Source organism: Seriola dumerili, unplaced genomic scaffold, assembly GCF_002260705.1.
Source record: "Seriola dumerili isolate Sdu_G_001 unplaced genomic scaffold, Sdu_1.0 BDQW01000052.1, whole genome shotgun sequence".
Lineage (NCBI taxonomy): Eukaryota > Metazoa > Chordata > Actinopteri > Carangiformes > Carangidae > Seriola > Seriola dumerili.
The window spans coordinates 4,890,129-4,902,415 of NW_019174307.1; the positions used below are offsets into that span (position 1 = coordinate 4,890,129).

Below are 12,287 nucleotides of genomic sequence, written 5' to 3' on the forward strand. Positions count from 1 at the left end.
CGTTGGCAAGAAAGAGAGTGGGTGAGAGTGAAAGAGAGACAGAGAGACAGAGAGACAGAGAGACAGAGAGACAGAGAGAGAGAGGGGGAGAGCTGGTGATAATACAAAGACATGCAACTATAACAAAAGTGGACAGGCATTTTGGTGATTGAGTTTTTTTTTTTTACTTGGATGTGTTTATGTATAGCAGTGTGTCCTCACAAGCATAGGATGAGAATAACTCCACAGAATAAGACCTTGTTGCCAGTCATCACATCTTTAAGAAGCATCTGTGCTGGGACTTGTGCGACTATTAAAGTCTCTCACACACATTAAAGAACCCAAGTGCATAACTGAAGACGTTAGTACACATGCGCACATACTCCCTACACACACTTTTCTCTGACAAGCTTTTCATCATTCCTGTGGATGTTCATTGCTCACCATTTATTTTCATAAGGAAACATCTCTCCTACACCGATTCGAAGAGACACACACACACACACACACACACACACACACACACACACACACACACACACACACACACACACAGACACACACACAGAGCTCCAGGCTGTCCCCATCACCAAAGGAAAACACGGTGAAAGAAACACAGCTGCAACCGTTCATTTTATGTCCTGTCAGCAGTATTTGTGAGTGAGTGTGAGTTTGACTGCACTGTCCTATTTAAAGTGGTCTGAGGAGAGAATCACTCCATACAAGATAGATTGATATATGCTGGTTTTACTTTCTTTCTTTCACCATGACACTGTTCACATCTGTATAGCGAACTTTATATTCTGACAGTGTCTTAAATGATATCATTGAATGATATAATTTGTCCATCACTGCATTTCATTTTTACTCTTCCTGCTAATAAATCAAATGTATTATTGGAATGCTTTCTCTGTGCCACCACAGAAACCATGAGGCATGTCTGACCACAAAGACACAAACACACTCCGTCAAGTAGTGTTTACAGTTTCGTATTCTCCATCAGTATTTATAACATTAGAATGTTGAATTGGGGACTTTTCTATGTATATCAAAAATAAGTACTGTTTAAACTTTACTGAAGGGAGTTACAGAATTTGCTCAACTGCAGCCTCCACACATGGGAAAAGTATTTAGTCACAAAAACACACTTAAGTTTCTCACTCACACGCTCACTTTCAGGGGAAGGTTTCCACACACGTATACACACACACACTTTGTAATATGGTCTCCTATTTCCATCACTTTGCATCTCAGATTCTGCAAAATTATAATATAATATGACATCTTCCAAGGTTCACATTTTCCACAAGATGATGGAGTCTTTCCATTACCATAACATTACCATAACGGTAATAGTTTTGTGTGTGGGTGTGTGTGTGTGTGTGTGTGTGTGTGTGTGTGTGTGCGTGTGCCCGGTGGTTTCTCTGGGTGTGGAGGGAAAGACCACTGCTGTAAGTGAAAACAGCATTCCCAGAAGTCATTGTCTTTAAAACTGCTCACTTCCCAGGACCCAGCCCCACACTCCCCTCTCTCTGTCACTCAACAAAGTCCATGCAGCTGTCTGACGTCCCAGCGCACGGTTGTTGGAAGCATTTCACTTATAAAAAATACATTAGAGCAAAGGAAAGTGGGTTGGCAAAAAAACGACCATGGCTGCCAGGCACACACTCTATTTAACAACTCTCCGGGCTATATGGCATTGTAAAACAGGAGACACGTTCACAAGCAACAGGTACACGGAATGTGTAAACAGGCTTTAGTGTAGTGTATATAAAGTCATGTTGTCTGTCTTTCGCAGGGGAAAAGACAGGAGCACTTGAAGGCTTTGCTGGACATTCCACCGGCATGTTACTGTGGAAAACAGAGCTAGAAGTAGGTGAGGATGAAAACTGTGGTTAGATTTCGGATGATTCAAAAAAAAAAATGTTGATCTCACTTTGCAATTTTCATATATTACACAACCACCACCAGGTCAAGTCATTCCAGGTCAGTTTAGATTCACTGCTAACAGACAATGCAACAGTAAATAAAACCACACAGTATAATTCACTGACAGTGCCATGTTGTCTGTCTTAGTCCAATATTTCTGTTTTTGTTCTGCAGCATATGTTCTAGATACAGAAGGTGTTTTAAAAACAAGCTATAGTCTACAGTGCAGCACAATAAAGCAGAGCAAGCAGGAGAAAATGCGGCCATTAACCAAATTCACCCCATACTCCTCCATATCAAGGCTATAGAGACAATCTAGGTATTTAATCCCCCAGGTCTCCTTAACACGTTCATCCAGCCGAGCCCCATAACTTTGTCACGCTCTTCATCCTAAATTACAAGCCCTATTCCCCGAGCTTGCTTCATGTCATTCACTGAGCTCTGTCAGTGAGAAACAATGTGCTCTGCAGGTCCTGGAACACAAAGGAAAGTCACTGACAATGAGGCTGATTTCATTTTACACCTGAAGCCAATTCATAGTTATTCAAGATCTTTCCGTTTTACAATCTTCTGACAGCGAGAAGGGCCCCGTACGTTTTGACATCGCTAATAAAAGCTGACAAAAACATAAACAGATGTTAAGATTCAGTTTGCTCACAATAAAGCTTTGTTTTGGAAACCTAAAGGAATACATAACCAGAGTCTATGACGCTAGAGTTGTACAGTATTTCTGTTTTATATTTTCTTCTTCACGCAAAGCCTTGACTCTCCATGTTTACCACGAAGTAATCCTCTTTTTCTTATTCAAGATGTTCCCTCACCTGCCCTTTTACACCAGCATATCTTGTTCAGAACACATTTAACCACTGTCTAAGTTGCGGATCATACGGCACGCTTTCTAGCATACGGTTGCACTTTAGCTCCAAACCCAGGATTAAAAGGTGAAAAAAGATGTTTTCTCCATCTTTTTTCAGCTGTTAGAAGAAGAGAAAAGTTAGTTTTGTTATATTAGGGTTTCACTCTAATAAAATAAATGTTTTGCATTGTTTCCATATATTGTCTTTTATGGTCCACATACTGCCTTTCTTGCTCCCTTTCGATTGGTTATGGAGCCAGTTCATAAAAAGTTAATACCACGGCGTTGAGTGGCGCAGTGGGTTGAGCAGGCGCCCCATATGTAGAGGCTAAAGTCCTCGCTGCGGTCAGCCCCGGTTCGAATCCCGCATCGGACGGCCCTTTACTGCATGTCATTCCCCCTCTCTCTGCCGTCTCTCTCTACTGTATTATCTAATAAAGGCATAAAAAGCCCAAAAATATACTTTAAAAAGTCAATACCACCATGTATAAAACTGAGGCACAGCAGAATGTGGAAAAAGGCTGGGCTGATTGACAGGGATAAAGTGGCAGACAGCAAGACAGACACACACACACACACACACACACAGTGGAATGAGGTAGAGTGCTCTTACATTCAAGCAGCTACAAATGAAATGGGGGAGACTTCAAGGCAAAGCAAAAAAGAAAAGTTCGACATGAAACTTTTATAAAGAAGTGTGTGCAGGCTAATAAGGTGAAAGGTTTTGAAGCATCAGTCATCTTTGTTCCCCTGTGCTTGTGCTTTCCTTTAAGATGAGTGTGTTCTCTCTTGTTCTGTCTCTTCTGTCTCTTTCTCTCTCTCCTACCCTCATGAACAAGCTTGTCTATGCATATCTGTAAGAAGTGGCCACAGTCTGGCCCTTCTCCTCTCTCTCCAGTCCTTCCGCAATTCTCACTTTCATCTGCACTTTGAACAAGTTAAGGATTAAGGAATGTCTATAGAGCCAGAAAGGAGTCAAGTGTATATAGGAGGCAGAAGAGGCAGGATGAAAGAGGAAGAGTGAAGTGGCACGTACATGTGACTGGAGAGAGGATAGAGAAAAGGGAGGAAACATGGCTTCAAACACAGTGATGAACTCGGTGACATGATAGATACAGCAACGGTCTTTTTGATTGCATAACTTTTTTCTTTTTTTTTAATTGTAAAAGAAGACAGAGAACCTTTTGTATGAATTTGCATCAGCATATATTGTATCTACTCTTTCTTCTTTGACTCTTTTCTCTTGTTTTATTGTAGTGGCAAATCATCGCTCATCATGGTGCATTTCATTCTGACTTGAAATTGAGCCCAAGTGTGCACTTCCTTGCAAATAAAGACTAAAGATAAAAACACATGCACATGTGACAAGTATTGTCATCTGCAGGTTTCACATGATCAAGCCCCGGTTTAATGCTGTTGCTCTCACTTTCTGTTTCTTGCTTCCCACTTTTCACGTCGGTTCAGTTTGTTACTTTTCTCCTACGTGAAACTCTGCCCTTTTCTCTCTTTCTTGCCGTCTTTGGAAAACACGATCATTTTTTTTGAAAATTAAACAGCATTTGGTGAAATGTTTGTGAATGTGTTTCAGTGTCTCTCTGCGTCTATGATGTGGATTATCGTGCATGTGTAGGCAGTATCTGAGTTTGGCTCACCAGCAGTGTTTCCAATCAGGGATCCTACGTTGCTCTCATCTGCCACTGAAACAAAACATAAAAAGTGTTAATATATAATACATGAACTCACACACTTATTTTATTGCTGTAGATATTACTCCCTTCCCTTGACGTCTACATTTTCCATTTTTTTGTGCTCGACTTGCCAACTGTGCAAAAGTGTTTCTCATCCCCAAAAAACTTTTTTTCTTTTTTAAATTTAAATTGCACTTCTCCTTCCTCCCTCCGTCTCAGCTCCTCCTTCTGTCTCCATCATTCTCTATCAGACTATTATTCTTTCTGTCTCATTTTACAAGATGGTGCAGTAGCTGCTCTTTTTCTCTGCGATGTTCAGTCAGCTTCACTGCTACTGAAGTCATTTCCCTTCCTCCCTTCTCCACCACTTCATTTGTCATTCACCCTCCCTCATCTCCTTCAGTCATCCCGTTTCCCTCTTTTTGCCATTCTATCTTCTCAATCCATCCAGCAGCGTTCTTCTCTCCCTCTTTCCCTCCTTTGCTCCTTGTTAATCCTCCTTTCACTTTCTACGTCTCCGCCAGTCCTTATTTTGCTTTTCCTCACTCTTTCCTAAAGCCACAAAGCAGTCCAGAGCCAACAAGAAACACATTGACTGGTAGCCAAATACACACTCTCACACACACACACACTCAGACCACAAAAACCAAGCAGTAACATGGCTTCTCACAGCAAATACTTTTATAATGAAAACCAAGCCTGAAGTGTAATTCTAGCTGTGTGTGTGTCTGATGGCATGAGTCTGCGGTGAATCAATATGACTGCTTCAGCAACCCAGTAGTTTGCGGATCAGCGTGCATGTGTATGCGCCTACATCAGCAGATCTGTAGATGCCACGTGTGTGACGCACACAGAAGCTCATCACCAGGGAGGGACGGTCAGAGAGGTACAATCAAGTAGACTAACAGGGCTGCAATTTAAGTTTGAACTGAAATAATTACTGACACGCACTCCATTTTGATTCATTCCAACAACCTTTGTAATCTTAAACTGAGCTACAGAACTGATGTGGTTCCGCTCACATTCACACTGAACGAACTTGAGTGACAAACTCTGACAAAGACAAAGGCTGAGAGAGAGAAGAAGAGACAGAGATGGAGAGAGAGAGAGAGAGAGAGAGAGGACAGTGAGAACCAGGGCAGGGAGTTCATAATTTGGAACCAATCTTAAATTATTGTTAAATGATTAATTGGGCTGGGGCGGAAAATGAAATCAGGACAAATTAAATAAAAATGAAATTATGTAACTGACCCACGAATGAAATGCTGAGAATGCTGTCTCTGCCTCCCTTTCTAGTTTTTTTTTTTCTCCTTCACACAAACACACACACACACACACATTTTAACACAAACACCACAGGCAAAATACAGCATGGTCTCACAAAACAATGACTGGAAAAGTAGCAGTAAAATGTAGATCTCACGTTGCACAAAATGACACTGATTAAAATTATGACTTGCACATGAATGCACATGGAGTAATTATACACTATTATCAGCAGCATTTACAGACATGAAGCGCTGAAAGGTTTGAAAACAGCAACAAAAAGCTCTCTTGCTCAAGGAAGAAGAAGCTACAACAACAGAAGCTACATGCACAGATGCTGTGTCCACATCTGTCCCACTCTGTTTTTATGCCACACTCATTGGCAGTGAATTAATACTTAGACTTATAGCTCAGGTAGTGTTGTCCTAAATCATGTAGAAACCATAAACTATGTAACACCGCCTGATGTTGAACTACATGTGTCACGTTGTAATTAAAAAGTGCCTCATAAAATAAGCAGCTTGAAAAACTACATATCTTACCAAAAGTTTGACCTTCAATAGATTTATATTTTCATGATCGCACATGAAGTGGAAGATATATTATCATGGCGGCGTCTACGTGTGTCTCTGTAAATATTACACTCTTGATGTAACTCTTGAACTCTGTTACTCAAAACTACACCTGAAAGAAACTCACCACGTGTCCTTGTATGGAGCATCTACATACAGTACTAATGAGCCGAATCTGATTTCCATATGCTTATGCAAAGGCAAGTATGCTGACAAGGAATTATTTGCTAATTGATGCTCAAGTTAGGTTACTTTATTACCTCATTAGGAAACCTGGTTACTGTTCATATGTAGTGGTGATTATAGCAGAACTTCAGCTCTTGTTATTGGTGCACTACATATTAGTCTCATTCTCCCTGTTCTCTCACAACTTAGAACATTGTACACAACCCCTAAGTATATACATATACATATTAACTATCACCACGGAGCAGGCAGGGTTTCTGGATCTCTCTGAACAGCACTTTGTCACAATTAACAAAGTATCTTAATAATCACAAGGAGAACAGCAGAGAGGGATCTAACAGGATTTCAGGCTAGTTTAAAGGGATAACATTTATCCTCAAAGATGGAAGGTTCTCCTCTCTAAACTATTTCTGGATATAAAACAGCTTTGTAATCTTGGTTAAATCTTGTTCCCCTACTGTCAACATAGAAAAAAAAAAGAGAGAGACGTTTGTTAATAAGCTGTTATTACTGCTGCTCGATGGTTTGGCAATGAAAACATGTTGTGCCATTCAAGCAAACATGAATTCAATTCTAATATGTTAGTCTCGCATTTAGTGAAAATAAAGTGTGTGAAAAAACAAAGGAGGTGATGTACAGATATACAGTATATGCCATCAGTCTGTTATTCTTCTAGAAACGGACGTATACGCTATTCAAATAGTCTCCTGCTCTTTTGTCTCATTTTCTCATTTTCTTACACACACACACACACACACACACACACACCACACACCACACAACCACTACTACACACAGACACTAGACAACACCACACACAACCACACACACACACGAACACACACACACACACAGCTGGCAGTGGAGCCAGCTTGAGGAGGAGGACTGAGGGAAGTGACATTTGAAACAATAAGCTTTTGTTGTGCTTCTGCATCCACTGTCATATTACACAGATGTATGCATGAGCACAGACGTAACTACACACACATACACATATTTTCTAAAGCTGACTTTTTACCAATCACTGAAATGTCACTGAACCCTCGCATCCGAGTGTCAGTAACCAGAGAGCAACAGGTGACAGAGACGACCGGGGAAAGCGGGACGCACGGTAGCCGCCTCTGACTTGTTCTTGCATAAATAAAAGACCATGATGAATGTGAATTAACATCCTGTGGCACAAACTGTGACTCATATCTCACTTTCTTTGTTAGAAGTTAGAAGGGGTTAGAAACAGAAACAGAAGGAGAGGTTGAGTGGGTAACTGTGCAGCCTGCCGTTTCTAGTCAGCTTTAAAGCTACGAGAGCTTTCTTAGTTACAGAGAAATTCACAGACAAGCCGAAAGACAATCAAGTGTCTCTCCTCCACTTCCTCTACGTTAACTTATACTTCCTCCGTGTCGTCTCTCATCTAAGTCCTTCCTTCTCTGCGATACAAGTCTTCCTCTGATAAGAACTTTCTCCTGTTATTGATGGAGCAAATGGGTTATATTACTGGGCTATGTTTTAATTATTAACACAATTCAGACTTCAATGTATAACACATAAATGCTTCCACAGAAGGAGTCATGGAAGCATAAGATAACAGATTTCCCCATCCTAGTAAGAACATAAAACACAACCACACAAACAAACACGCAACGACAAAAATAAGATCAAAACCATTTTTTGACAGATGCCAATTGCAAAGCTCACGCAGCGGGGATCAGTGGTTGCCCACCCACATGTGTAGCTGTGCCTGCGTACGGTGGCGGTACAAGTCTGCAGAAGTGTCAGTCTGCATGTGGCTTCGAGGAGTATGCCATTGGTGCAGCAGCCATGCATCAAGCAGGGATACTTAAATATATGTGAGCATAAGATGCATGCGGCCACCATGCAGAGCAGATAAACAGAAAAATCTCCCCACCAGTGTGCTGCTGGTTCTGAGTCGTACCCAGGTCCATGCTCTTGGAGGCTTTAACATGCTGGTGGAACTGTCGCTGGCTCTGGTTGTGGCTCTGGGTGGGAGACTGGGGCTGAGCTGGGCTGGAGATGTGAGAGTTTTCCCTAGAAAGAATCAATGATACAGTCAGTACAACACAATGGTAGAATGTTGACAGAAAGAGCACTCAGCTTAATCCCTGTTACTGTTTTTAATCCTTGAGATCTGTTATTTGTTACTTACTCTTTTTAAATTATAATGTAGTTGATTTTTTATCTCTCTTGTAGCCTTCATGAAGACAACATACAGACAGAATGCTGGTCTAGCATCCATGAATGACTGGAATTAGTTTGTAGACAAGTGTCGCATTGCACACTTTGTATTTTGAGAGGAGAGATCTGACCAGCAGGACTATATGTACTGAGACCTTTGATGAAGGCAGGTACAAAATATAATCATATTGACCTGTGAAACAACTGCACTTCAAACATGAACAGAAAAACTGAGGCCAATTTAAATTTGTGGCACATTTCTGATAAAAACTAAACAGAATATATTGAGTCAGTTTACTATCTAGTACAGTTGGATTTAATCTGTCAGGTTGATTAAGTCTTTTGCATCCAAAATATTTGACAGCACAAGCTACAATGACAAACAATTTTGCAACATGTAATGTAAAACCACAGTCACTGATACATCTTTAAACAGAACTTTTTAAAATAAATAAAGTATACTAATTATATTTCCACACATTTTCCTTAAGGCTGCAAATATATACATATATACAGATCATTTAATAAAGAAGATAGTCATCATTTGTTTTGTCATCATTTATCTTTGCATATGATTCATTTCTAAAACACTCTGTGTGGCGACTATGCAAGACAAAACGTACATGAACACGAACCTTTCCTGTAGGTAGGAGTGTTGGGTAGATCCGCTGAACTCCTCATGTCCATACAGCTCGCCCTCCTCTTCCTCATCCATGTGAGAATAACTCCCATTGGTCACTGAAAAGAAAAAAGAAAATATCTCTCCACTGTCTATCGATATGCAAAGCATGTTTTGAACAGCCATTAGTACATCAACATAAAGTAAAGTTCCTTCTAAATCTAGTGTGACACTGATGAGCATCTTAGGAGGTGATTCTTGCTTTTCCACTCTCATTGGCTAGCCAGACTGTGTTTACCGTGGATAAAACAAGGCACAGCTGAGTAGAGGTTTTATATGAGTTCACTGTATCGCATATAGAAATGACTAAGTGTCTCTCTGGTGTTTTGTTTATAGAGAAACTAGCTGAGTGATGGGACCTGGAAACAGACTGACGGTACACTAGAACTCAGATTAACAAACACAGTGCAGTACAGCCTTTCTGTCCAGAAGCCGTACGCCAGCACTCTTACACACACAAACCAACAAAATCATCTGCTCGAGAGCTTCACAGGGCCATGCATGAAGACTGAGATGAATATAGTGAGCATATGGATAAAGACAGAACAGGTGGATTAAGCCGCAGGATTGTTTTGAGACGTCTCTAAGGATATCCTTAGAGGATATGATTTTTGGTGCCAAAATGTGAAAAATAGCTACTATTAGTATCCAGTGGAACTGCTGTCAGCTCGAACTGATCACAGAAGCAAGCAATACATTTTTCTCATGCTACATCCATACTAACATTCATTTTAAAACGGACTACTGGGAGATGAGTGTCGCCGTCCACACTACCACAACCGAAGACTATAGTACAGAAAAATAGTACCGCACCTGATAACTCATATCACACGACGATGGCGCATGCCGGTGTAAACAGGAAGCGGATTGTCTACTCTACAAACAAGGAGAGGCGGCGTTTTATAAAGGCAGAGTTAAAAATGCTGAATTTAACCGCACAACAGCTGCTAGAAAAGACAACAAGGTCAGGAACGCTTGTAATTCATTATTCATGTTGCATTCGCCACTGGTAGTTGAGGCCGATAAGACCCAATCAAGGAGCAAACGTGGGTGTCTGTGTCATCGTTTCCAAAGGTCTCCGTTTCTGGATGCCCAGACTCCAACACAACCCAAAGTTTCAAACTAAAACAAAAAGTCTCTGTTTTAACTCTGATGGAGTGTGGACGCCAAAGTGATTAAAACTAAAACGTATTAGTTTGGATGTCGCCTCAGCCTCCTCTGAGGTTTACGGGCGGTGATGATCTGAAACTCAAAAATAGGAGGGGGAACACTTTAACCAAACACACTCTACTGTGTTCTATTGTTTACATAAACCTACTCTGTAAATGTTCAGGAAACCAGCCATTAGCGAAGGGGAGAACACTGGAAACACTAGAAAGCAGAAACTTTAACTCACTTGAGAATAAAAACTAGAGTGATTGAAAGACGAGTGAAAGAGTCCAACGGAGTCAGGCAGAGATAAGCAGTTGGATGAGGGAAAAATATAAGGGAAACATAAAAAGGATGAGAACCTCACATCAAATGCAGCTGCTCTTCATCTGCAGAACTTACTGCAGATGTAGAGCGGTGATACGGCTGCGTCTGCTTGATAAACGAGCTTATGACAACTTCATACACAGACATTTAAACGCACCCGAGCACAATTTACATACAGTCATCACTTCTCAGAGTGCAAGGCTGCCATACAAGACATGCTGAGATTATTGCACAATCCTCAAAGTGTGTCCTTTATGTGCTTGCATCCTCACATGCGTGACTGAAAGTTGAGACGTCTGGAGTTAGAGGAAAACGGCAGCATCTGAAGATATCTCATCCTCTCATCTCTATCCCTCCGTCTCACTCTCTCTACACTAATCACCTGCTTTATTTTTCTTCTGCTCCCATTCTTGCAATCTTCTGATATTTTGGCTGTCATTTATCTCTCCTTTCAGATCTCCTATAAATCATTTTATCTCCCACTCAGTTTTCAGCCTTTTTTTTTTTTTTCTAAACTTCCTCCCTCCTCCTCCTCCTCCTCCTCCTCCTCGCTGCCAGCACCTTAATCAGCTGAACTGTCAAAAACACATTCTTCTTTCACCTCACACACACACAAATCTGTTCTCACTGACTCCCACTATTTGAAGTGAAAAAAGGCATTTGTTGTGTGGATGATAGATGAATAGCAGTTTGCTCCAATAGCAGATATATGAGTCCTCTTCTTCTGCTCTCAACTTTTCCTTCCTACCATCTGTATTTGTCTACAATGTCTCTGTCTAATCATCTTTGCTCCTCTCTCTTACCCCAGCATCTCCACCCTTGCTTTTCGCCCTCCGAAAAGGAAACCAGTTACCGAGAATCCGACATATAAATCTGACAGCCTGTGATAATACCGGGAGGTTTTCTTTTTTAATTCAATCTTAAAAACAGGGGCCTGCATCGTTACGCTTAAACTTTTCTGATTAATCAAGATTAATTTACTTGGGCAATGCTTCTCCAGATGACATTATACAACTGTTTTCACAGGCTGATTAGCAGTAACCATGGTGAGAAAACTGATCTTCATGTGTCTCCTTTAGTGAGAAACTACTGGGTCATTATTACATTACGTCATTTCCATCCCAAAACCTAAATCTAAATATGCTTCGATGAAAAATTGGAGAAGATTGCATAATATCTGAAGCTAAACTAAAACTATATCATATTATTTTGTGCCTCCAAATAGATTAACTCTTCAGAGAGAGAGAGGGAGAATACAAAGAGACAAAGTGCACAGAAAGGGAAAAAAAGAGAGAGAGTAAGACTTGTGGTAGCAAAATATAATGAGAAGCAGAGATGGATAAGAGATAAAGAGAAAGATCTATAAATGCAAAAATAACACATCTGCATAAATACATATGTAGGGAATAATTAAAGTCAATTTATTCTTCTGCAGAAGCACACATCGGTGCAAGAGAAAGATT

The 12,287-nt window shown here is 40.6% G+C and overlaps 1 protein-coding gene across 1 annotated transcript in view; it reads right to left on the reverse strand.

The window, feature by feature from the left end:
• Positions 1–12,287, reverse strand: part of LOC111218203 (partitioning defective 3 homolog B-like) — a 198,203-nt gene that overhangs the window by 90,653 nt on the left and 95,263 nt on the right. Inside the window, exons 16-18 of the mRNA XM_022740380.1 lie at positions 9,305–9,407; positions 8,383–8,522; positions 4,417–4,461 (exon numbers count right to left, since the gene is read on the reverse strand). Of these exons, the coding sequence (XP_022596101.1) occupies positions 4,417–4,461; positions 8,383–8,522; positions 9,305–9,407 (288 nt within the window). The remainder of the gene's footprint in view (positions 1–4,416; positions 4,462–8,382; positions 8,523–9,304; positions 9,408–12,287) is intronic.